This window comes from Dunckerocampus dactyliophorus, chromosome 6, assembly GCF_027744805.1.
Source record: "Dunckerocampus dactyliophorus isolate RoL2022-P2 chromosome 6, RoL_Ddac_1.1, whole genome shotgun sequence".
Taxonomy (NCBI): Eukaryota; Metazoa; Chordata; class Actinopteri; order Syngnathiformes; family Syngnathidae; genus Dunckerocampus; species Dunckerocampus dactyliophorus.
In genome coordinates, this window is record NC_072824.1 from 16,984,775 (window position 1) to 17,011,884 (window position 27,110).

The 27,110-nt window shown below is 41.1% G+C and overlaps 1 protein-coding gene across 2 annotated transcripts in view; it reads left to right on the forward strand.

The window, feature by feature from the left end:
- gucy1b1 (guanylate cyclase 1 soluble subunit beta 1) overlaps window positions 1-26,898 on the forward strand; it is a 39,548-nt gene extending 12,650 nt beyond the window's left edge. For both annotated transcript variants that reach the window (XM_054777949.1, XM_054777948.1), the window contains exons 5-13: window positions 6,498-6,695; window positions 8,333-8,563; window positions 8,720-8,836; window positions 9,652-9,785; window positions 10,327-10,524; window positions 14,298-14,535; window positions 15,099-15,239; window positions 19,985-20,139; window positions 25,334-26,898. In XM_054777949.1, coding sequence (XP_054633924.1) covers window positions 6,498-6,695; window positions 8,333-8,563; window positions 8,720-8,836; window positions 9,652-9,785; window positions 10,327-10,524; window positions 14,298-14,535; window positions 15,099-15,239; window positions 19,985-20,139; window positions 25,334-25,463 — 1,542 coding nt within the window. In that variant the 3' untranslated portion in view covers window positions 25,464-26,898. The remainder of the gene's footprint in view (window positions 1-6,497; window positions 6,696-8,332; window positions 8,564-8,719; window positions 8,837-9,651; window positions 9,786-10,326; window positions 10,525-14,297; window positions 14,536-15,098; window positions 15,240-19,984; window positions 20,140-25,333) is intronic.
- Window positions 26,899-27,110: the final 212 nt, after the last annotated feature.

The following is a 27,110-nucleotide window of genomic DNA, read 5'->3' on the forward strand; positions in this document are numbered from 1 at the left end:
AAGTGATCAAAAAGGGCCTCAACTACATCTCAAAAGACATCTTGGAAACAAGCCTACAAAGCCATGAAATGGTCAAACGCGGAGCAGCAACAGCAACAAAACTCAGTGATGAGACATTAAATGATTAGAGGGGAACATTGTGGGACGTCAGCTATTTGGATTGCCACAAATCCTCATTCGGTGACTCCTGTGCGACTCATCTGGAACAGCAGTCAAAAGTTTGAAGGAAGAATTGAAGGAAGAAGTATGAGCAATATTCTACTGAAAGGACCAGACGTCCTTAACCAAATCTAAGGTGTGTCCTGCAAAGTGAGTTCAGTGAGTTGGCGAGGTCTGTTGTCTAAAGCCAGGCTTGCATGTACTACAAAGGTGGCTCTCTTTGAACCTGGCTAGATCACCATGTTATGTCCAGAGTTTCAGTTTAAAATCGGCTATGAAAGCGTCGCTGCTTCACTGTGTAACTTATTTGGAGATGGCGTCACCATTTAGGACAACCTGATGGACCTGGGAGCAAGAATAATTCAGGCAGCACTACGATGCGAGTGGCTTCTTGAGATCACACTGATCCGCTAGCATTCCCTGAAGAAATTATGTGTAAGAAATGTAGATTTTCATCCGAGGGATTTGCTCACTTTTTAAGCTAAGTGTCGAGAAGAAAATTCAATATGAAATGTTAATACGATCAATGCACAGTGTAGTGTACGTTCGACCAGACGTACACTACCGGTCGAAAGTTTTAGAACACTCAATTTCTCTGGAGGAAAAAGCTACATTTTTAAAATGGTTTTAAAATGGTCTGTCTCCCTTCCCTTCTTAATTCCCTTTTTTCTTGCCATTTTTGTAGCACAATACATGACTTTCTCTGGTACAATGCCATTCAACTGATGTTCACGAGGGTATACATTGGAACACCGGTAGGAATTAGATGACGTATAGGTTGGATATATGCGATGCGACTGCTGCATGAACGGTCAGGTTGCATATATCCGACTTATAGGTCATCGGAAGACGTGTAATGCCGTGTTTATCGAGATGTTAAAGGTACTGACGGATGTAGGCAGTCATGGAAAGGCATGGTTTATTGTTCAAAATTTGAATAGAGGCACTCACCGATATAGGCAAAAGTTCTTCTTCTCAGCCGAATACTATTTTTAAAAAGTGTTAGCGAAGCAGCTCTCGTCAATGTCTCACCACTACTGTCCGCCCACATGGACATTGGAACAGACACGGCAGCAAGTTGTTTATGAATTGCCATAGCCAAATTTCTTGCCCTCTTTCTTCTTAATCTCCTACACGGACTCATTTGGTTGAGAAAATATTGACTCCTGTTGCACGAAATCCTTGAAATGACCACTAACGCGTTAAAGAGAGCACGGTAATCATGTGTTGATCGATACTGACGTATTGGTACTTCGGTACCAGCTCCTTTATGCTCTAAAGGTGATTCTGAAATCAAAATAGTGATACTTTTGATACGTCAGCTATATGATTGTGTCCAAAAATTTGTTTTTTCTGACGTATATTTGCTTGGCTATATTGTAAATCAACCCACTACCTCACTATACTTAAAGGTTTAAAATAAATAAATAACTATGATGTATTGTATTCTTTATGCTATGATTTGAAATACTGTACACTACTATTTAAAATTTACCAGACACATTAGGTGAATTTGCACAGTGTTGGGTCGGTATCGCAGATATCAGCCTAAATTTTTACCCAGTATCGAATCGGAAATTAAATAAATGGTATTGCACATCACGAGCGCACACACTGCAACAATCTTTACTTCTGTAAACACATGGAAATGTGATTGGTGTTGTGCTTTTGTGCATCCACACTACTTTCCAGACCCTTTGCGGTTACATTAACATGTCGTTTTTGTTAGGTAATGTGAGCGACCACGTAAAAAATCCGAACTGGGCATCACACCCTGCAGTGTGAACGTAGCCTTACAGTTGTTTGGGGAATACTTACAAATCGCAGAAATTGAATTCCCTCAAATTTCCACACCATCTAACTGACAGAGAGAGCCGTTTGGGATCACATTTTCTGACGGTAGTGACAAATCCGTAATGTACCCAAGATTGAACACAGGCAAATGGATTCAAGTAGGACTCGTAAAGTCAAAAGCTAAGTTGACTACACTAGATCAGAAGGGTGATGTTGTCAAAGCAAAATCTGTGGGGCAGTATTTGCAGTCACACTCAAGAAATACACAGTGGTGTGAAAAAGTGTTTGCCCCCTTCCTCATTTCTTGTTTTTTTGCATGTTTGTCACACTAAAATGTTCAGATCATCAAACAAATTTCAATATTAGTCAATGACAAGAGAGCTGAACACAAAATGCAGTTTTTAAATGAAACTTTTTATGTTTAAGGAAGAAAAAAATCCAAACCTATGTGGCCCTGTGTGAAAAAGCCATCACGCAGAGATCTAAAGAAATTCAGGAACAAATGAGAAAGAAAGTAATTGAGATATGTTAGTCTGGAAAAAGGTATAAAGCCATTTTTAAAGCTGTGGGACTCCAGCGAACCACAGTGACAGCCATTATCCACAAATGGCGAAAACATGGACCAGTGGTGAACTTTCCCAAGAGTGGCTGGCCAACCAAAATGATCCCAAAAGTGCAGCAACGACTCATCCAAAGGTCACAAAAGACCCCACAACAACATCCAAAGAACTTCAGGCCTCACTTGCCTCAGTTAAGGTCAGTGTTTGACTCCACCATAAGAAAGACACGGGGCAAAAACGGCTTGCATGGCAGAGTTCCAAGACTAAAACCACTTCTAAATATTAAGGCTTGTCTCAATTTTCCCAGGAAACATATGGATGATCCCCAAGACCGTTGGGAAAATACTCTGTGGTCTGACAAGACAAAAGTTGAATTTTTTCAAAGGTGCGTGTCCCATTACATCTGGCGTAAAAGTACTGTCGCATTTCAGAAAAAGAACATCATACCAACAGTAAAATATGATGGTGGTAGTGTGATGGTCTGGGGCTGTTTTGCTGCTTCATACCAGCAAGTCCACCTCTGAATGGATGAAGAAAAACAAAATGAAGACTTTGGAGTGGCCTAGTCAAAGTTTTGACCTGAATCTTATTGCTGTGACATGACCTTAAAAAGGCGCTTCATGCTGGAAAAACCTCCAATGTGGCTGAATTACAACAATTTTGCAACGATGAGTGGGCCAACATTCCTCCACAGTGCTGTAAGAGACTCATTTGAAGTTACCGTAAATGCTTGATTGCAGTCGTTGCTGCTCAGGGTGGCCCAACCAGTTATTAAGTTTAGGGGGCAATCACTTTTTCACACATGGCAGTGTAGTTTGTTTTTCTTTCTCCTTTATTAATAAAAAATTTCATTTAAAAACTGCATTTTGTGTTCAGTTGTGTTGTCATTGACTAGTATTTAAATTTGTTTGATGATCTGAAACATTTAGTAAGTAAGTGTGACAAACATGCAAAAATGAAAAAAATCAGGAAGGGGGGCACACACTTTTTCACACCACTGTATGGAAAGACTAAAGATTATTCACTGGTTTCACGGAGTCGACAGTCAAACTGTCCTCACAGCCATTCAAAGACACAGCTATGGATACCAAACCTTCTTTTTCAACAGGATAGGGCAAATAAAAAAAAATAAGTAGAAGATTGATGGCGGATCCTTGAAGAGTTCAACATTGCCGACATCATCACAAGAGGATGCACACTCTGGTGAATTAAGTAAGAATGCCACATGGCAAAATGGAGCCGAATTCCTGAAATGGACAGTGGAAGACTGACCTAAAAAGTGTTCGAAAGAAAGCAGAAATTATAACACCAGAGCCAGAGAACAGGTAAACAAACTCCAAAGAAGGGTATTCTCCGCCACACTATCTCACCCAGAAAGACGAGAGCGTGCCGGGGAAGCAGTTTAAAAACCTTATCGACGTGAAAAGATTCAGTAGCCTTTCCAAATTGGTGAAAGTTGTATGGCAAGTCGCAAAAAAGTGGCTCAAATTAAAGGAACAGAAAAGTGCTGAACCAAAGTTGGAGGCGGTTCCTACAAAAAGGCAAAAAGTTACCATTGTCAGTAGAAGAACGAGAAGAAGCAATGAGGGACCTCTTTCTTTCAGTGCAAAATGCCACAGAAATTCAGGCCGCAACTTTTTATAGATTAGGAACCTATAAGGATGTAAGCACTGGACTCAAATTTTGTAGGTGCAAAACCTGCGCTTTAGGAACTACAGATGTTTTGTTATTATGCAAATTTGGAGCGGCCAGCCCGAAGCAGGAGGGGATAGAGAAGAGAAAAGAAAACAGAGGGGGCGTGGGGGAGTGCGGGGATAAGAAGGGGACAAACAAGACAGAGAAAAGGACAACAGCAGCAACAACAATTGTGACAACAGTAACAAAACAACAGAAACAAACAGGACTACATCAGCAAATGTCTGTCACGGCTATAAAGACCCTTACGGAAGGGACAAAATAATATCAACAACCACAAGGACAATAGTGCATTGAAACAGTCACACACAATAGTAGCAATTAAATTATTAACTATGATAGTGATCAGAATGACAATAACTGTAATGCACACCATTGTAAAAACTATAATCATATTGCCGACATCACCGTCGCTGTAATAAAACCAACAACACAATAACACCCTGGTTAACTCGGTGAGTAATGTGGGGAAGTACGTATGTACTGTGAGTGAGCAAATGTACGTGTGTACAGGTATCTCTGTATGTGTGCAAGTCTTCATATATATTTAAAGGTGCACGAGTGTGTGAGCGTGTAATTGTCACTGAGAATGCATGAAAGGAGAGGGGCCACCCTCCACCACCCAGTAAGCCCCGCCCAACATAGCCAGGCCAAGCCCCCCTAAACCCCTGTGTAACCCCCCACCCCAATAAATAAATAAATAAATATAAATAAAATAAACAAATAAAAGCACGCGCACACACACACACACACACACACACACACACACACTGTGGTCGACTGCTCGACACCCGGAAGCCTCGTTGCAAGACCCAGGGCGCAGACACACAACCCAGAACCCGAGGCGTGGAGAACGCGGACCACCAGGGAGCAGGAAAACCCTAGGCCACCCCATCCCAATGGCAGGACGCTAAAGACAAGGCAAACAGAGGAGCAGGCGAGGAGGAAAGCCAGCAAATGAGCAAGCGGGTGGGCAAACGGGCGAGCAGCCGGGCGAACCAGCCTGCTGACACCCGCAGGGCAGCAAATCCCCGGAGTGGGAGTGCCGCACCCCCAAGCTGCAGGCAGGATGACCACCGAGAAGGCGAGACCAGCAGCAGACCAGCCGCCAGACCCCACCAGCCACCGGAAGCCAGACACGCCACCAGAACCGACGGCGCACCACACGCGCACCGGAGTACCACCCCCGACAAGCCCGCAGACAGACCGCCGGAGGCAAAGACGCAGACAGCGGCCCAGCAGAGCACAAACAACAGCGGCGACAAACGCCCAAGCGCCTGGCAGAGCACCACCCCCCCAAAGGATACCCATCCCAGAGATTCAGATTCATCCAAGTGGAGGTCAGCAAGTTCTGGAAAAGTAGTGGTGGTCTTAATCTTTTTGTAAGAAGAAAATGGCATAAAAAGGATACATACGTCACAGTTGGAGTTGACCAAAATACGCTAAGAGGACAGACTGTCCTGTACAAACTGTCCCGAGTCGTTGAAGTTGACATAGAAGTTAGGGTTTCTCCAAGTTACTCAGCATCAACTACAAAGTACATCACATCACAGAAGAAGCCAGGCGAACTCAAAAGTCGGATTCCAACTACGATTGTTCATAGAGATGTAAGAGAGATGTCATGTTGATTCTTGCAGAAGACCAGATTTGGCTTATTTCAGAATACATTGGTAAATATAAACATCACATGACTGCACTAATCCTCAAAGAGTATGACGATTGTTATGCCAATTATGATGCTAAACGTACATGTCTTTCAAATCTCTTTTATGAATATTATGAAAAAATGACTTATTTGATTGTTTGATACCTATATGACATGCATCATAAGAAGCTCTGTTCTTGTGCAAAGAGTAAAGGAATTGGTAAATTTAGTAGACAATTAAAGACTATCAACCTAACCTGACACCTAGCCTCAGCCTTTTCAAGTGCAGGCTGGCTCAAGTCCAGAAGAACTTGACAGGCATTTCCCTTTTATAAAAATGAAGGATATTCAAGGCGGTTTTGTCTGAGAACACAATGTTCAAAGTTGTCTTTACAAAATGACATTGCCAAATACTGGCCTGCCTGCCATGCATATTACTGCCTTTTAACTCATATCTGTAGGCTGTGAACAGGGTTCTTATATGTACAATGATGTCAACATCTTTTTAAAAAGGCATGTAAGTGTACATAAAGAAGTACTTATGTAGACCGCTAGCTGCTCGTCATAAAGTACTGTACAATTGTTTTTTTTCATTGGCGGGAGAACTGAATGACTTCACATACATTTTTTACAATGATTCTCAGAATTTGGACGCCCTTCACGATCACTTGGGCACCATCTATCCAGGAATGAGGGCTCCCTCCTTCCGGTGCACGGATGCGGAGAAGGGCAACAATCTAATCCTCCACTACTACTCTGAGAGAGAAGGCCTGCAGGACATCGTGATTGGCATCATTAAAACCGTTGCACAGCAAATACATGGAACAGAGATAGAGATGAAGGTTTGCCCTTTTACATGCCATTCCTCTTTTTTCGGCTACAATTAGATCGCAGTACAAGAACATTATACTGGTAAGAGCTGCGCTGTGTCAGATGAGCAGATTATTTTTTGGCTAATAACTGTGCCAAAGAGGATATTTTTAGATCTAAGTAATAGTCTTCTCAGGGCGTCTGTACTGGAATCCATCACTTTTATAACCATTTATATCATAGGTGGGCAATTAAGTGGCAAATCTTAACATGCCCGGGCCCACTTAACACCTAAAGCATGGTACGTTTGGCTAGTGTGAGCACACTGAATCGCACCCAGGCCCAGCACTCTTCATCGCTTTTGACACAGTCATAAGAGGTGGTCTCGGGCCATAATGACCAGCAACACAATTCATAATCTAAATAATGAGGAGAGATGAAAAATGATCCAAAAGCCAGTCCCACAGCACACTCGCTCACCTACGACCACATTCATGTGCGTAATAAAGACAATTTAATTCATGTGACCATTGATTTTGCAAAAATTAGTGACAGTGGTAAACTTGTGCAAAACAAATAATCATAAAATGATTCTCTGTAGTCATAAAAATGTATGACTTTGAAGAAAGATAACAACATAAATAATTGATGAGTGACGTGGTTTAGGTAAAGGTGTGCGCACGCACTGATTCACAGACATAAGCAAAGGACATAAGTGGTGTTCGTACATACGCAAAAAATGTATGTTTAAATGGATGCGTGAAGCAAACTTATTTTAATTTTATTTCCACATTTTGATTAACCTTACGCAGGCCAGTCAGGGACAGGCAAAGGGCCGGATGTGGTCCGCGGGTCATGTCTGAATTATATGCCAACATTCAGCAAATGATCCACAGCCTTGTAAAGACTACCAGTGACATTAATGGTCACCTTCCTTCTCCAGCTTTATTCAAACGATGCTGTCCATTCTATGTCCCCGAAGCATATTGTACAGGATATTTTTTCAGCATCTATATCTATCTATGCCTGTGCGTGTGTGTGCGTGCGTGTGTAATAAAAGAGGAGAAATACTGCACAAGCTCCAAATGCGAGACACAATCTTGGAAATATTAGCCGCGGTTGCTGTGGAAACAGGGCAGAGACAGCAGCCTGACATCAGCGTGCCTTATGCCAGCACTGATTAATGTCATTGTCTGTGCTTCTATTATCTTTATTTATATCCATTATAAAATACTTGAGATTAATGATCAAATAATACATACTGCAATAATAGGTAATAATGTTTATGCAAGGAGAGTAAAGCCATGTTTCGATCAAGCGCTTATCCTGTTCAGGGTAACGGGTGAGTCTATCCCAGCAGGGTACACCCTGGACTGGTCACTAGTCCATCACATGGAAGCTTTCAGTTTTCTTCACATTTGATTAATTTCATTGTAACATGTGAAATAGGTGCAATGCTTCTAGCACCACTCTGTGTACTGAAGCATACCACTGTGATTGACACCCCAATGAAGGGGTACTGAAAAGTGGGCCAGTTTGAGGTCAGATATTTCAGAACCTTTTACAATGGAAACATGTTTAAAGACATTTAAACACATACCGTACTGAACCGGTGTCCCTCTTATTTTATAACAATATAAGGAAGTTTCAGCTTCAGATTTGACTTCAGATGATCCAGCCGAAAAGCGAGGAGTGCGACCACATCAAGTTCTTGATTGAGGAAAAGGACTCAGAGGAAGAGGCCTTCTACGAGGACCTTGACGGCTTCGAGGAGAATGGCACGCAGGAGACACGCATCAGCCCGTACACGTTTTGCAAGGCCTTTCCTTTCCACCTGATGTTTGACAAAGACCTGACGCTCACACAGTGCGGCAACGCCATTTACCGAGTTCTGCCTCAGGTTAGTCTGTTTGACATGCAGCGCCACTGATAAATTAATCATCGAGAGAACTGCAGTTTGAGCGGTGACCTTTTGGCCACCTGAAATGTTTATACATAACCATTTGGAATCTGGTGAGACTGAATTATGCATATTTTAATTCCCCACTCTTTTCAGCTCCAGCCTGGCGCCTGCATCCTCACTTCAGTGTTTTCCCTGGTCCGCCCGCACATTGACTTCAGCTATCACGGCATTCTTTCCCACATCAACACTGTCTTTGTCCTGCGAAGCAAGGTAGATCAATGTATCAGAAGTGAATGATATGCTGATATGCTTAATAATATGCGGTTCCAATAATACCTTGTACACTGCCACTTACAGTCTGATTGGATTCTGGCTGACCTGTTCTCATGATACAGCTTTTCTCCAAACAATCTTGTCACGAGATTTCACGACATCCTTACTGTCACTCCTACTGTCGACATACACGGACTTATTGGCTCATGATGGCTACTAAAAAATCATCCAAAGTGTGAAAGTATTTTGAAAAGGTTAAAGATGACTCCAGAAAGTGAAGTGCTTTTATCCTGCTCATTTACAATATTTTATCCTGTTTCTATAAGGTGGAAAAAGTCACAAATGAGATCTGTTTATTTGTCGGGATCGCCATTAGCTCTGCTGACATTCGAATATTAGTCGACTATGGACAAAATCTAACAAATCAGATTCAACTATGAAAATCCTTAGTTGAAGCAGACGGCAACAGTGTACGAAAACTGAGACATGGTGGTAATTTTTTTTATGTTTTATGTTTATTATTGAAAAGGTAACTAACATATTTACTTTTTTACTGAAGTAAAAATAACATTTCCAGGGTTAGAATGTAACCCTATAAAATGGTTAAGTTAAAAAAAAAAGCCATTCTTATGCCATGGAAATAATTTACTCTTTCAATTTCATATTTCCACTGGACAACAATGCCTGCAAGAATTGTTAGCAAGCTTTGGAATTTAAAAATAAGAATGAGATGAACTGGTGACCCATTTTTAGGCTTGTTTTGTGGAGGAATAGGCAATGAAATATTCATAAAGGTGGTATAACCCTGGCAGGAGGGCCTGCTAAATGTGGAGACTGTGGAGAATGAGGATGAGCTGACGGGAGTGGAAATCAGCTGTCTGAGGTTGAAAGGACAGATGATTTATTTGCCTGAAGCGGAGAACATCCTTTTTCTTTGCTCGCCTAGGTAAGTCCACAGTGCACATAAGTTTTTAGATGTTAAATGTGAAATGCTTGTGTTTCTTGCAGAGGACAATCTGAGTTTTTTTTTTTTTAAACAATTGAGATTGTTGCAGACACAGTGGTGCACAAGCAATGAAACCTGCCAATTACTGATTATCGTGCGTTGTTACCTCCATTAACCTCAATCACCCTTGTATAACCAGTTTCTTGAGATGATATTGGAAAGAGAAGAGAAGGGTTCAAGACACCTGGGCCTCGAAGATCGAAGACACTTTTACAGCAGGGAGCAAGAGATTAGTCATTGCACTAGGTTGTTTCCCAACATAAAATACAATTAGTGTGGGACTAAAAAAGAGACTAGAAGATGCTCACATAGACATCACAATATAATCCCCTTACACCACAACACTCTATTAGAAGTAAGGGCATGATGGTGACTTATGCTTAAGTCAAAATACACATCTCACTGTAAGGCAGTAGAACCATGTGTGCCAATCAGTAGCAATATTATCTCCGCATTTGTACTTTGTTTTTTCCTCACAAAGTGTGATGAACCTGGATGATCTGACGCGAAGGGGCCTGTACCTGAGCGACATCCCGCTCCATGATGCCACGCGTGACTTGGTGTTGCTGGGGGAGCAGTTTCGTGAGGAGTACAAGCTGACTCAGGAGCTGGAGATCCTAACTGACCGCCTGCAGCATACACTTCGGGCTCTGGAGGATGAAAAGAAAAAGACAGACAGGTTGGACTATATTTACTCCTCATTTCTATTCTTAAAGGGACCCTATGCAACGGGGTCCTCCGGCTACCTAGACGGCGCCAACATTCAAACGCACTGCCAGCATTACGAACACACAATGACTCCAAATCTTGCTACTGTATTTGCATGTGTGCACTGGCTACGGATATGGAGACATACGGCTTGTCTACGAGACAGCAGTGAGTGACAGCCGCGAACGGCAGTTATTTTATTTTGGCTGCACGACTATTTTTATGCAGTTTAATTTGTAATTGTGAAAATGATAGACTTTTATTGTACAATCTGTTCTTTTAAACCACTATTGGTAACACATGCTGCATTCTTATACTTTTTGGTTTCAAAAATATAATTAGGGGCGGCTTGGATACAGCCCCTTTAACAGATACCACTACTGTAGTAAGTATTAAGCACACTCCTGCCTCACAGTGACTTGAGAGTGTACCAATTGAAGTCTCCATTTGTATTGCAGTTGCTCCCCTAATGTTTTTATATTAACTCTTTTTATTTGAGTTTAAGATTGTATATGCTATTTGTTATTCACAAAAATAATGAAGTGTCAGCAGGGTCAGAATGTATTGATTCTCTTAGTCTGACCTTTGACTGAAGGACTCAGTAATGTAACACTGCAGTTAATGTTTTTTAAGAGAGCCTGTGTCTGAACAAAATACAGTACATATGAATTATGAGTTATGTGTCGGCATGGCTCAAGCGGTAAAGTGGTCATCGGATGGTTGTGGGCTCAATCCTCTTTCAGTCCCCCTGTGACCCTGTCAGTGTCATTGAGCAAGATACTGAAATCTTAGTTGCATTTGGTGCTGCATCATCAGTAGTTGAATGAGGTAACAGTTTCAAGCACTTTGAAGTACCTTGAAGGTAGAATACGTTCCTCGTTTATTGTGGATAGTTGGTTTCAGACCCGACTGCGATGTGAATTTCTGCAAAGTAGGATTCAATATTAATAAATGGAACATTTTCGTAGTTTGAGCATAAAAAAACTGTTTATGACTTGCTAAATGAGATTTTTACCATTATAAGAGCTCTGTAGACATGAAATAACAACCCAATAGTCACCTTTACACGCCTGTTATTTTTGGTTTACAAGACATGGCGCAAGTGCAGGCAAGAGGATCACTTCAGGCACACAAGAGATGGCCGCCACTTTAAACATAGCATGCTGCTATGCCTGTCCTACAAATTATTGTCGTTAATCGATATTATTGACAACATTAATTATATGGCATAATAATGAGAGTAGATCGTATCAAAAGCATCCATCCATCCATCTATTTTCTATGCCGCTTATCCTCACTAGGGTCACGGGTATGCTGGAGCCTATCCCAACTGACTTCGGGCGAGAGGCTGGTTGCCAACCAATGGCAGGGCACATATAGGGAAACAACCATTCACTCTACCATTCATACCTATGGACAAGTTAGAGTTTGTATCAAAAACAATAAACTTTAATTTTTCAAGCGTATTTAACATTGTAATTGGAATGCCAAGAGCTTTTAAATAATAAAATTAAACAAACAAAAAAAAGACAAAAAAATTGAATGAAAATAAAATGGTCTCTCTTGAAGTCACACTTCAATTGCAAATCACAATCATAACTAAAACCCCCAAAAATAGACCTGTTAAGAAAAAAAAACACTCCAATGAAACACACACACACAGTTATGCAGTGTATTGTTAAACTAATGTAGGGGGTCATATTTGAGCTGGAACACAATGCAATTTTTCTGATGTCCTTCAACACGTCTTCTTTCACTCGGTTATACGGTTCAGGAATTGCTGATTGTGACATGTACATGAATGTTCTCCCAGGCAATTCGTACTGTCAAACATTTATAACATTTCCCGAAATGTTGTTTTTTCAACCGTATTGAAAGGTTGCATTTGTAGCGGGCGACACTGTCTATGAGCGTGCATCGTTTTGCGCTGTTTTGTTTATGCAGTATTTACTTTGCCGACCAAACTCCTCAGAAAGCATTGGCTGTCGGGATGAAGGCTCTGCTGCACCGCCAGCTGTATTTTTTTCCCCAGTTGGGAAAACTGAAAAGGATGGTTGTTTTTCAGGTGTGCATACAAGTTGGTCGTGTTCCCCTCCTTCCTCGTCACTACTTTCGAATAAATGCGACATACCGGTTTGTGGGTGTTCATGTGCTCATCTTGTTCATTCTGTTTAAAACCGAAATATTCCCACATTGTAGATGTGGCATTTGCCTGAGAAACCATTACGTCTGTGCCTTCATTCATGTTAGCGTATGCTGACTCACGAGGCTATCTTGCTGCTAGCACTCGAGTACTCTGTACCCACGCACTAGTAGCCCCACCTCCACAAAGAGGCTGAATGAGAGGAGGGTTCACTCTCTCCGTTCAATCCCATATAGAACCAATGTGCACAGACAGATTCAGAGTGAACCCTCTTGTCATCCAGCCTGTGTGGTTTAGAGAAACAAAGAAACAACCACGAATGCATGCACATGTGAATTTATCGAGGCCGGCATAATTATCGACTTCCTTTTTTTAAAACGTTCGATTAATCAATTTATCGATCATTGTGACAGGCCTATACACAACAATGGACAACCGATTTCTGAGGTCCGATTTTTTTCGAGGAGGCATTTTTGTCATGCAAATGTATTACCCTTTCGAACACATATTGTTTTGAGAAGCCAAACTCTTTACTTAAGTAACCCTAATAACTAACTGCAACTACGTTTCTCATCACCGAAATCTAACCAGAACTGGGCTGACGGGAACAAGTGGGGGGGGGGTAAGTCACTGCTGATGGACTACACTGCTGATGGTGATGTCATACAACTTCATGTAAAAAAAAAATCAAACTATCCTTTTAAGTAATTTTGATCAAATGTAGAATTACTACAGCTTCTGCTTGGATATTAACACGCACAAAAAAACAGCCACACATCACACGCTGACGCTGGGAACACCAAGGTAGGTTGGATTGCAGGGTTTAAAGTGTGTGTATATAGCACTTAATGTGTGGTTCTAATAACGCCACGCACACTGCCACTTCCACATTACGTTCATTATCATTCATAGTAGCCATGCCATAGTTCACAGTCTGATTGGCTTCTGGCTGCCCTGTTCTCGCGAGACGAGAAATCTTGTCACTTTTTAATCTTGCGAGCTCTGGTAACACCCCTAGTGATGTCATGTGAAATATCAGCTTATCTCATAAAACCTCAGCATCTCTCACACGCTTAGTGAGAAGTTCAAGGATTAACTCCTCAATTTTTCATGTGATTCCACCACTGGCAAAGAGGAAAAGTGTGATGACGACCATAGATCCAGAACACACTGCGATGTAGGATAGCAGATAGTATACCATAAAGTTAAATCTTTTAGGCAGCGGCACATTTCTGATGTAACTGCACTAGAAAACTGTTAAGAGTTATCACTTTCTGTTATTACATAGGGGAAAAAATGAAAATGAAATCCAATTCAAGTCAACCAGTGACATGGAATAGACTGTGCTTGCCTTGGGAAGGTAGATTTTTGTGTGTTTCAAAAGATGTGCCTCATAGTATTTGCTTTTAACAGACCACCATGATCTAACTGGTTACCATAGAAACACCACCCATCCAAATGCAGCCTGCGTGCAGAAATGGCCAAAAGGTGGTGGGTGAGCAAATAAAGCACCGATCCAAAAAGGACAGCATCCCGTCTGGCCGTCGACAACACCATCACTCCTCCTCCTCCTTCTACTTCTACTTCTTTGCTTTTTTCAGATTGCTGTACTCCGTCTTGCCGCCATCTGTTGCCAACGAGCTACGACACAAACGTCCTGTCCCAGCGAAGCGCTACGATAACGTCACCATCCTCTTCAGTGGCATCGTGGGCTTCAATGCCTTCTGCAGCAAGCATGCATCTGCTGAGGGAGCTATCAAGATAGTCAACCTGCTCAATGATGTTTACACCCGCTTCGACATCTTGACAGACTCTCGGAACAACCCCTATGTATACAAGGTGAAAAGCATTACTTTTACGAAGACGCTAAGGGGGAACAGAAGGGGCAAGAAGTACAAATGATAAAATTTCATTTGTTTTAGTACAGCAGAGACACAATTACCCTCATTGCGTGTTCACAAAAGACTATTTATAGCCGTTGACTTGAGTTTTTCGCCACGGGAACGGTAGTACAGAGTTCTAAACAACACAGCTTTGCAGAGCGCCACAGTACTTTGTACGCCTCATGCAGCAGATTTACACTCCAGGCTTTCAGACAAGAATGCACTTGAAGAAGTCAAACAGACCTCCTCCACTTCCAGCTGGGCTTCCATTGGCTTCAGGCACTGAATGGGTCACCAAAAGAAGTAATATTTACTCTACAAGCTGAATGGCTTGGTGGTCCCATTATTTCAGGCCCTGAATGTCTCAAGCTGATGTAAGTGTTTGAGTGTTTATCTGCAAGTGCTTGGGTTTATTTCTGGCTGCTGTGTGTATTTAAAGAAATCAGTGGGATCACATGATGCACTTGAAAATAAAGCAAATTGTCCCACGCACTGGATGTGATGGAATGTTATGCACAGGTGGAGACGGTCGGTGACAAATACATGACGGTGAGTGGCCTGCCAGAGCCGTGTACGCATCACGCCAAGTCAATCTGCCACCTCGCCCTGGACATGATGGAGATTGCCGGACAAGTCAAAGTGGATGACGAGCCCGTACAGGTGAGCTATGAAGGCTGTGTAGACATACTTTATACAAGCCACACTCACACTTTGGGCACACGTGCACAATGTAGCCCTTTAAAGGTAAAGGAACCATATTTGGTTCCCAGCGGATTTCAGTCAACCTCACACCAGAAGGCAGTAGAAGCATGTTATTTCACATAATGAATTTTATGAGAGAAATGTATACAGTATTAGACTCGTATATCATTATTGTAAATGTGATGATAATGATTACAACTTTTTTCCTATTACCATGAAATGAAATGGTTACTTAAAGTACTACAAATATTGTAATACATTTACATTTATATTTGAATACAAGTATTTCAATAAGTGCTCCAGGAGGCATTAAATGAGATCCGACAGAAACATGTCAAAAAGTCTCCTCACTGATTGACACTGGCAGAGAAGTATTTATTTACGATACATGTGTTTGTTATTGTGGTTTTGCACAGACTCCTACTACAAGTTTTTTTCTTTAGGTTATATAGTTTATAGTTGAATATAGTTCATATTTTTATTAGGGATGTCGGAGGCCAATATTATAGCAACAAGCTTTCCACCTCTGTATGTCAGTATGTCTACGATCAGAAATTATTTCCATGGAGTACTCCAATGTTCAATTTGTATATTTGTAAAGCCACAAAGGACTTAAAGTTGGTATTATTTGCGGATGATACCACTGCCTTTTGTTCTGATGACTTATGACTAAATATGGTGTTTTACCATCGTTAGAGCCCTGTAGACATGAAATAACGTCCTTATAGTCACCTTTACACTCCTGTTACTCTTTGTTTACACCACATTGCGCAACAATAATGCGCAGGCTACGGGATCACTGCAGGGACATAAGAGATCTGATCAAGGTAACATTACGCCGAGTGACCAGAATACCACATATGACTTGTCTTTCAATATTTTTGGACTAATAATAGGCCATAGTCCAGCAGCAAACAGCAACCATTTATTAATTACTTTTTGAAAAACCGTGAGGGAGCGATATTCGAACTGTGATGTAGCAAGGGACAACTTTACATACATACAAAAATATGTTTAATCCTGTCCTGTCATTTATCTTTCTGTCAATAAAATACAGTAGTAACAGGCATAATTCAGACTCAGTTGCAAATGGTGATTCATCATAATAATCATATATTTGATTGTTTATATATAATTATTCCTTTATTTTTAACAGGTCTCACAATGATGCAGTGCAGTCATCATTGAAAACGACAACCCCAACAATAAAGATAGTTATATGAATACCTTTCTGATAGTGTCACTTAAAACCAAGCATTATTATCTTCAGAACAGCCATGTATTGATCACATGAAATAGTTTTCCAGTGTTACAGTGTAATACTTTCAACTAACTGCACATTTAACCATCGTCTGCAACAGTTTCCGCATTAAAAAGCGCATACCAAAAAGATGTACCACTTCCTGTTCTGCCAAATGCAGAATACTACAACAGTCACATATTTGCAGGTTGAAACAATAAGCAGTGAAAACGTGGACACAAAACAGTAGACATTTGTTTAAATGAGCGTTGGCGATTGTTATTGTTTCAATGATTGTGAAGACGTACTGTTGGAAAAACACATCTGCCTCAACAAAAGGCTTATTTTGTGCTGGGGGCACAGACTGAAGAGGAGTCAAATTTCAGAGGAGTACAGACTCAAATCATCTCACGATCCCACCGCTAAAAATAGATTCTCATTCATCTCAGACACTGTAGTACCTTCATGCACTGAAAACCAGTGCATGAAGTGAAGTTGTTTGAGTTAGGGCTGTCAAAGTTAACGCGTTAATGGAAGTTTCCTTTAACACAGGACGTGATGTGTAGTATTTCCATGTATTGGCGCCGCTGGATGCCTCGATGACGGCATGTACGGGAGCCCATAGGCCAATATACAGTATATAGCAGTTTTTCATTATCAGTTTTCATTAGGGAAAAACCTGATACCGATGTCAACCGATATTACATTTTTATGCCAATATCAGGTCGATAATTATCGGACATCCCTGGTAATATGTCAATGTTTTGTGTCATTACTGCCGCTGCCTAGTGACCAGAATACTACATATCACTAATAATAGACCATGATCTACCATGAAACAGCGATCATTAATTAATTAATTAACTTCTGAAAAAACATGATGTAGCAAGGGAGCGATAATCAAACCGCAGTATTGAAAGAACAACTGTACATGGAAACAGGAATCGGGAGTCAGCTCCGTCGCCCATCTTTTATGTCATCAGCGGTTGACTCTGTCATTCTTTGCTAACTAACAAAGTTACGCCAAAAGTCTAAAAAATGCACACAACACATTTTTATAGTTTTATAAAAACAGTTTTACATGCATAAAACAATTCTAAATCTAGGGGTGTCACGAGATTTCTCATTTAAAGAAAAAGTGGGTCACAAGACCAGCGTAGCCAGAAGCCAGACTGTGACCTATGGCATCGCTGTTATGAATGATAATAATTCTACATTTGATCAACGTTACTTAGTATTTATCAGATCAAAACACGTAGATGTATGGACTTGTCTGCAACCTTAATCACCGTGATCATTAATCACAGTCAACATTAATAATGGCAGCACCGGGGCTGCGTGGAGCATGTGTCCGATATGATGGCGTACTGTGGCTACCGCTTCATAACACACGTCATGCGTAGAGGAGATCCGCGCATTACAAGTGAAAGACAGGAAGAGTTTCTCGTGTGATGCATCTTTTCCGTAATTAAATACAAGCGGTCAACAAAGGTGAAGTATCTGCCACACAGAATCTCTACCTCTGACTGTGCGGCAGCAGTGCGATGCCGGTCCGGAAGCTCTAAAACAGAGAGAGACACATTCTTTCACTTGGCAGCACCTCATCTTGCTGGCAAAACACACCAGGGGCCATCTGCGGAATTTAGCTCATTGCAAAAATAAAATTAAAAAATAATAACAGACAGTATGACTTGTCTGTCAGAAAAAACATGTCACAAATGCCAATTCCTTTACTTCAGTGAAAGATGACATATTTATTATTATTATTATATTATCATACCAGTGGTTTACTTTGTAGAAAATGTAGACAATAATATCGTTTAGCGTCAATTTGTGGGACGATAAACATTTCAAAAAGCAACTGCATGGTTTTGTGATTCGGTTAAATAAAAAGTTTGCTTTTCCAGTCATATTTTGTCATTGTACTTAATGTTAAAATCGCGTCTCGTCTCATTCTTGTTTCATCCTGGGAGTTGTGTGTCTCATGACACCCCTACTAAATACATATACATGATGAATGAAAGGGGTAAATGAACATTTAAGGTTACTTTGACCTTCTTTGAAGACATGATAGTTGATGGACATCGTGTGGCAGCAACATCAACATGGACATGACCTTGTTTGCCATGAGTTTTTATTTTTTATTTTATTCAACAGTGGTTTTCACTGTCTGCATGAAAATGCTGGCACTTGCAACTTTTTTTGTCTCCTTTTTGGGTTATTGAGGTGAGAAACACTATTGAATTCAAGAAATAACTCATGGCAAAACAGGAAGGTGGTGCCTGTGTTGATCTCGCTGCCACATGGTGTCTTTGGCAACAATCACATCTTCAGTGAAGGTAAAAGTAATTCAATATTCATGTGTATTTTGAATAGTTTTTCTGTTAATTGTTTTCATGTGAACTATAAAAATGTGTTTTGTGTTAATATTTTTGGCTTTCTGGAACCAATTAACAAATAGTCCGACCTTCTGGAATGGATTAATGATGCTAACCAAGGTTCAGTACTTTCCAAATTTGACGAGTTTTGTGAAGACTGTGGTTCATCATAATTCAGAGGTTCAACAGTATAGTGTTTGTGCTCAGCAGGGGCGTATTTAGCCATTTGGAGGCTCAAGGCAAACCCAGCCATTGGGGCCCCCCACATCCTTGTACTGCTCTGACAAAAGTTTTTTTTTTTTTTTAACGTCCATGTTTACAAAAGGTGAGTATGTAATTTAGCTCACGTTTCTGCTAGTTATCTGTCAGCTTAAGTTGCTAGTTAGATAGACATGTTTATATCCCCACCCCTAAAAGAAAATTATCCTCTACTTACAAGTGTGAGTATGAGAAAATTCTCCAGTTTCCTAAGATAGATAAAGTCCTTTAAATCCTCCTGGGGGGATTATTATAACCTAACAAGTGAATCATCTCAACACTTTTACTGTAATTGATAAGAACATTAAGCAACATTTAGTATAGTTTATCACTTGAATACTCACATGCTTGTGATGAAGAGCATCACTCTCAGCTTCATCTCTAACATGACTGCATTCGGTCAGCTGTGCTGCTGTCAAGAGCCTCTGGCTGTCTACCGAAGTTGGATTAAAAAAACTGTTTCCCTCTCGCCTTCTGCTCTTCTCCACCCCACTGGGGTAACTCCGCATCAGTTTTCTCCAAACCACGCCACCACCGGAATCAATCTGCACATGCAGTAACATGGAATAGTCCATTGCATGAGAAGGGAGGGGGGAGCAGTCCAAACGATCATGACAGATTACGCATTTTGATATAGTTTTAAGCATGTGAATTAAGACTAAAAAAGTAATACGTACTTTAAATCAAAGGGGAAAAAATCAATAAGCCGTTTTTATGAGACGTTTGGGGTCCCTGGCAGTTCTTGGGGCCAAGGCAGTTGTCTGTGTTTACCTAATGGGAAGTCCGCCCCTGGTGCTGATTGAGATGTGGGGAAAATATTTTTTCAGATTACGATTGGGATCCATACAGGAGAGGTGGTGACTGGAGTGATTGGCCAGAGGATGCCCCGCTATTGCCTGTTTGGAAACACAGTCAACCTCACAAGTCGCACTGAAACCACCGGCGAAAAGGGCCAAATCAACGTTTCAGAGTATACTTACAGGTAAGCCAATACGATAGGAACAGAATATCATTAAAAAGTTCAATATTTTTTGTCACTCATTTCAGGGAGTGAAACTCCTATCTTATATAGATTCATTACGTATAAGGTGGCCGCATCGATGCAGTCATTCATGCAAAACGAGGCCCGACCACTGATTGACTACATGGAAATGAACATACTTTTCAGAAACCTGTTTCTATTACCTTTTGTTTTACTAATCTTATGTAATAATAGAATTTTCTGAGACACTTAATTTGGGGTTTTCATTATCTGTAAGCCATAATCGTCCAAATTGCAAGAAATAAAGGCTTGACATATTTCTGTGCGTAATTAATTCATACAATAAATGGTTTTCACTTTCGGAAATGAGTGACATGTTTTCATAATATTTTTTTTAGATATCTACACATAATTTCGATGTAAATTTTAGATAATACAAAGTACAGTGATATAGTTAGGAGAGCGTTAGATGCCATATAATTTTTTTAACACTCAAAAGCTTTGGAACAAAAAACAAGAGAAAACAACAACAACATAGCATACGGAATTACAATCAATCGTGAACCCCAACATTAAACACACATGCCACATAACACTAAATAAAGCACCTCGTAGGAATCGATCCTTAAGCGTGTAATGGTTAACTGTGCAGATGTTGATTAGTCATGTCTTGAAGCAATTGAGGCAAAATGGAGTGTACCACTTGGCTGCAACCAGCAGAGGCGCTGCTGATTGAGTCTCAACAAATTTGTATTCAGCCAAGTTGTGCAATCAATTTTTCCTCATTTGCTACAAAACCTGATTAATTAACAATTAGTTCCACAAAATTAACAGAATTTTGAATGATCAATTAATCGATTCCTTGAGTTGGAAGGTATTTGGTTATATAGTAGATTAGCACTAGCATTACATATATACTACAGTATATATAATGCTAATTCAAGATTCAAGATTCAAGAGTTTTATTGTCATGTGCATGGTAAAACAGCAGTTATACCATGCAATGAAAATCTTATTCTGTTCATACTCCCAAGAAAAGAAAGGAAACACAAGAAAGAATAAGAACATAAGAAACATAAACACATAAACATATATACCAATAAATTAAGCAACAACAACAGAAGAGACATTAATACAAGCAAATAATACAAATAAATAAATAAATAAATAAATAAATAAATAAAGTGCTATGAGTGTGTGCGTGTGTTGCGTGCGGCGTGTGCGAGTGCTTCGTTGAGAAGCCTGATGGCCTGTGGGTAAAAGCTGTTTGCCAGCCTTGTGGTCCTGGACTTCAAACTCCTGTAGCGTCTGCCTGACGGTAGGAGTGTGAATAATGAGTGTTGTGGATGTGTGCTGTCCTTGATGAGGTTGTGTGTTCTTCGTAGGACTCTAGTTTTATAAATGTCTTGCAGTGAGGGGAGGGCTGCCCCAACAATGTTCTGTGAGGTCTTGATCACCCGCTGGAGTGCCTTCCTATCACGTGTTGTACAGTTACCGTACCAAACAGTGATGGAGGCGGTAAGGACACTTTCGATAGTGCATCTGTAGAAGCAACTCAGGATTGTGGTGGACATGCCAAATTTCCTCAGTCTTCTCAGGAAGTACAGTCTCCTTTGGGACTTCTTCATAATTTGTTGGGTGTTGTGAGACCAGGTGAGGTCCTCGCTGATGTGTGTGCCAAGGAACTTGAAGGTTTTCACCCTCTCCACCTCAGTCTCATCAATAAACAGGGGTCTATGCGGCTCCTTTTCCCTTGTTCTTGGGTCAATGATCATCTCTTTAGTCTTATCTGTATTGAGAAGGAGATTGTTATCACGACACCAAGCTATGAGGTCCGCCACCTCTCTTCTGTATGATGTTTCAACACCACCAGTGATCAGTCCGATGACTGTAGTGTCATCCGCAAATTTAATGATGCTGGTGTTGTTCTGGGAGGCCACGCAATCGTAGGTGAAGAGCGTGTAGAGGAGTGGACTCAGCACACACCCCTGTGGGGTCCCAGTGCTCACAATTCTTGAGCTGGATGTGCGGTTGTGGACTCTGACTGACTGGGGCCTGCCTGTGAGAAAGTTAAACACCCAGTTACAGAGGGAGGGAGACAGGCCAAGTGTGAGGAGCTTATTTGTGAGTTTGTGGGGGCTGACTGTATTAAAAGCAGAGCTATAGTCTATAAATAGCATTCTGACATATGTGTCCTGGCCCTGTAGGTGAGAAAGGGCTGTGTGGATGGCAGTGTTGACTGCATCATCCGTGGACCGGTTCTGGCGATATGCAAACTGTAGAGGGTCCACAGTTGCCGCCGGGATGCTCTTTTTGATGTGGGTCATGACTATTCTTTCAAAGCACTTCATAACAATAGGAGTGAGTGCTATAGGGCGATAGTCATTCAAGCAGGTCACGTTGCTCTTCTTGGGTACGGGCACTATGGTGGTGGACTTAAAGCAGGTCGGTACAGATGCTTGTGCAAGCGACAGGTTAAATATGTCAGCAAGCACATCAGCTAGCTCTGATGAGCAAACCCGAAGTGCACGTCCTGAGATGTTGTCTGGGCCTGCTGCTTTTCGTGGGTTTGTTTTGTTTAGAACCCTGCGCACATCAGCTGATGTCACCATGAGAGGTGAGTCCTGTGTGCTCCCCAGGTTCAGCCACCCTCTCTGCTCATCAGGAGTTTGGGTGTCAAAGCGGGCATAGAACTCGTTCAGCTCATCTGGAAGTGTGGTATGGCTGGACGTGGCTACGCTACTCTGCTGTCGATAGTCTGTGATGTGCTGGAGCCCCGCCCACATGCGCCGAGGGTCTGAGGTGGAATAGTAGCCCTCCAGCTTCTGTCTGTACTGTCTTTTGGCCTCTCGTATGGACCTCCTCAGGTCATATCTGGCCTTTTTGTAGTCATCAGCGGTGCCCATGACAAATGCAGTCGAACGAGCACGTAGCTTAGCCCTTACATCACAGTTCATCCACTGTTTTTGATTAGGGTATTTTCTGTAATACTTGGTGGTGGTAACAGTCTCTATGCATGTGCTAATGTAGCCAGTAACAGCAGAAGCATATTCATCCAAATCAACAGTACAATCTTCCCTCCCCGCTGCAGTTTTAAACACATCCCAGTTTGTGCAGCCAAAGCAGTCCTGAAGTACTTGATCAGTTTCTTCATTCCATACTTTAACTGCTGTACGTACAGGGGGAGCTTTTTTAAGAAGTTGTCTGTATGTTGGATAAAGGAATATAGAGATGTGGTCAGCCTTACCAAAGTGGGGTCTTTGAACAGCCTTCAAAGCACCTTTCATGTTGCTGTAGACTTGGTCCAGGATGTTATTTTCCCTTGTGGGAAAGCTCACATGCTGGTAATATTTGGGGAGAACAGTCCTGAGGTTACAGTGGTTGAAATCGCCAGATATAATGAATACAGCGTCTGGGTGTTTGGTCTCGTGTTTATCAATGATGTCATGCAGGAGGCCTAGTGCATTAGCAGTGTTAGCTCGTGGTGGGATGTAAACAGCAGTTAAATACACAGCGCTAAACTCACGAGGCAAATAAAAAGGTCTGCATTTCACCATCAGCAGCTCAATGTCCTGCGAGCAGTGCTTTTCCATCGTCTGTACGTCTGTGCACCACCGTTTGTTTACGTAAACACAGACACCGCCACCTCTGTGTTTACCAGACGCTAAAGTCCGATCTCCCCGGTAAGCAGCAAATGATTCCAACTGGATCGCCGAGTCCGGTATATCCTCCGTCAGCCAGGTTTCTGTGAAGGTGAGGACACAGCATTCCCTGATCTCACGTTGAGCTGTAATCCTTGCTCGTAGTTCGTCCATCTTGTTTTCAAGAGAGCGGACGTTGGCTAGCAGCAGGCTTGGTAGCGGTGGCCTCGTCGCTCTAGCTTTTAGCCTAGCATGCAGGCCGGCTCGCTTGCCTCGTTTACGCCTCGGATGCTTTGCTCGCCGGGTATTCAGCTCACCAGGCCCGCAGGCTGCTGCGTTCTCTCGGCGCAGAAGAAAGGCAAAGTCTGAGAGGCTAAATGAAAGTTCATGGTGAACCCTGCCGATGTTCAAAAGTGTCTCTCTGTTGTAATGTACTGCGTGAGTGTGTTGAATGTCCAAAATGAACAATAAAATAGCAAAAAATAGAAAAACACGGGAGAGTGTCACAGAGACGTCTGCCACGGAGGGCGCCATCTTTGATAGTACTGTAGATAGCTTTAAAGACGTTGCTAGTTAGAATTAGCTAGATTTTAGAAAATGAACAGCTACAGTGCGAAAGATAGCTGCATTAAGCTAAGAGTCACTTGTTAGCCAGTACAATAATCCCTCGTTTATTGCGGTTAATTTGGGTCCAAATACGACCGTGACCGTCGGTTTCCGCAGCTTTAGGATTCCTCCTTTATAAGTGAAACATTTTTGTAATTATAGAGCATACAATATGTTTTTTTTAACATTATTAGAGCCCTCTAGACATAAAATAACACCCCTATATTTACCTTTATACTCGTTAAAGCAAATTGGTAGCAAATTTGCGTATTTTTGGTCAGTTTTATTGTTTTTTTTTTGTTTTTTTTTTTCAAAAAAATAGGCCTTCCGCAGAAATCACGCACCATAAGTCAGTAATAATGTATTTGACAATACAGGTAAACTAAACAGCGTACATGTACCAGTTAGAAAGCCCACTATCTTCACATGTCGATGTCTTTAAGTGCTTCACTGATAATGTTTTTTCATAAAGTGTTAAGATTTTGCATTTTCTTCAGCGGCTCGGCTACGACATGACTCCAATTCTATCTATTCATCAAGAACCTTATATTATAGCCACGTGTCAATAATAGACATTTTTATGGGTCTGTCAGTTACTTGCAGTTTTTCGCCAACTGCTGGTGGTCCCGTATCATAACGTCGGCGAAAAGAGTGGATGTATTGTATAAAGTTTTACTAATATAACTTTTTTAAGTACATACTGTACCCTGATACTCCGTCCAGTTCGGGGCTTAAAGACTTCAACTGAACACCAACAAAACAAATGAGCATTTTCCCTCCACACATGTTTATGCTGACACTTCCTGGTTTCTCAAGGCATTGTGGGTAAACAGATTGCCTTCAAAATAAAAGCATACACTTTCAGATGAAAACATGGCAATTGAATGCCACCTTTTACCACATAAGGTGCGGGGTATAAATACCTGTGATTTTATGTTGCGTTGCAGGTGTTTGCAGTCAGCAGAGAACGCAGACCCCCAGTTCAATTTGGAGTATCGTGGCCCCGTCACCATGAAGGGAAAGAAGGAGCCCATGAAGGTGTGGTTCCTGTCCAGGAAGTCCACTGGCACACCTTGAGTCCCCTTCAATTTCAAGCCTAACAATCAGTCTAGTCAAGCAGATGTATTCAATGAAATAACCTGGTTTTGATATCCAAATACATTTATATGAAACTGTGCCATTGTGCTCTGCCACACCATAGTATATATATTTTTTAGCATACAGTGTGTCATAAAGACTTTAAGTAGCTTAGTATTTGTTCATGATAATAACTGTATTTGGAAAGCACTTTTCATAGGTAAAAATACACACTCACAAATAAAAAAAGAAATAGTTCGATTTTACCGTTAGCAATGCGTAAGTCTAAATATATAGATGATGATATTGATGTTTTAAAGTTAATAAGCAGTGAATGGGTCTGTGTGAAAGGTACCAATTTAAAGTTAGAAATTCCTAATGTTGCTTCATTTGAGTTCACCTAAATCATGGCACAAACATTCTGAATTCCTCACGTTCCTGTGGGAAATGATGAGTGTTTGTCACCCATCTTTTAAGCGCTTCCATGTTTGAGAATGTGTACGTTATTTGGTCTGATGTCTGATACTTGCCAAAATATTTGGAAGTCAAAGAAATCTCAATAAATTGGAATGTACAGTATTTCAAAAGTCTCATTCAAATAGGGAAAATACTGTATTCTATCAATGACACTACACACACAAAAAAGAATATGTTTCATCATTTCGATGATTAGAGCTTACTGCTACTAACAGCCCCAAATTCAATATCTCATCAAATGTGTTAAAATTGCCAAAAGAAAGTTCATTGTTGTAAACTAGTGGAATGCTCTGTATTTAAAAAAGCTGCAAAAAAAATTGGTATCTAAAATCTGAATGAAACTCCAGAAATCAAAAACGTTTTGCACCACATTCTCATTTATTGAGATGCACCTGTTTTGCCCACTGACCAAAATATGTACAGTACATTATACATTGGCCCTGCGGCTGGCTGGCGGCCAATCCAGGGTGCACCTCTCGCCCGAAGTCAGCTGGGATAGGCTCCAGCATACCCGCGACCCTAGTGAGGATAAGCGGCAAAGAAGATGGATGGATGGCATTATAATTTGGAATGTGAGTTCATATCAAAGCAGCATATTTACTACTTGTTTGCATTTATAGAATAGTATTAAGCCACCTTAATATTTGACATTTCGACATCTTAATATTTATTATTACCATCATGTTGTTGGATAGGTTTAATTTTTGCTGGAGGTCTCTATTTATGGAAACGAGAAACCAGAGTGACTGTTTTTAGAATGTGGGAGGAAGCAATTTCAGTGAGTCTGAACTAATATTTGTGACAATGTAATTGCATTACACGTGTAAAATGCAAGATGAGAAAATAAAACGTGTTGCTTTACAGTACATTATTTTTCATTTCAACATTTTATCAGTGGCGACATCAGCCTTTGTTCGCTCATGTAACGTTTACTGTGTATGGGGCGCCTTCTAGTGGCTGTACCGGGATCACACTCCTTTAATAACAATAACAGTTAACATTGTTTCTGTCTTTCTATGAAGTTAAATTACTTGTTTGTGTTTCGAATTTAGCCAGCGTGGATGAGGTGAAAGGTCAAGGTAGATTTTTTTAACGACATAACCCCAGTTGTTTGAGATACCTGAGGTCAATGGTCATAATGATACATATTTTGATTCAGCACTACTACAG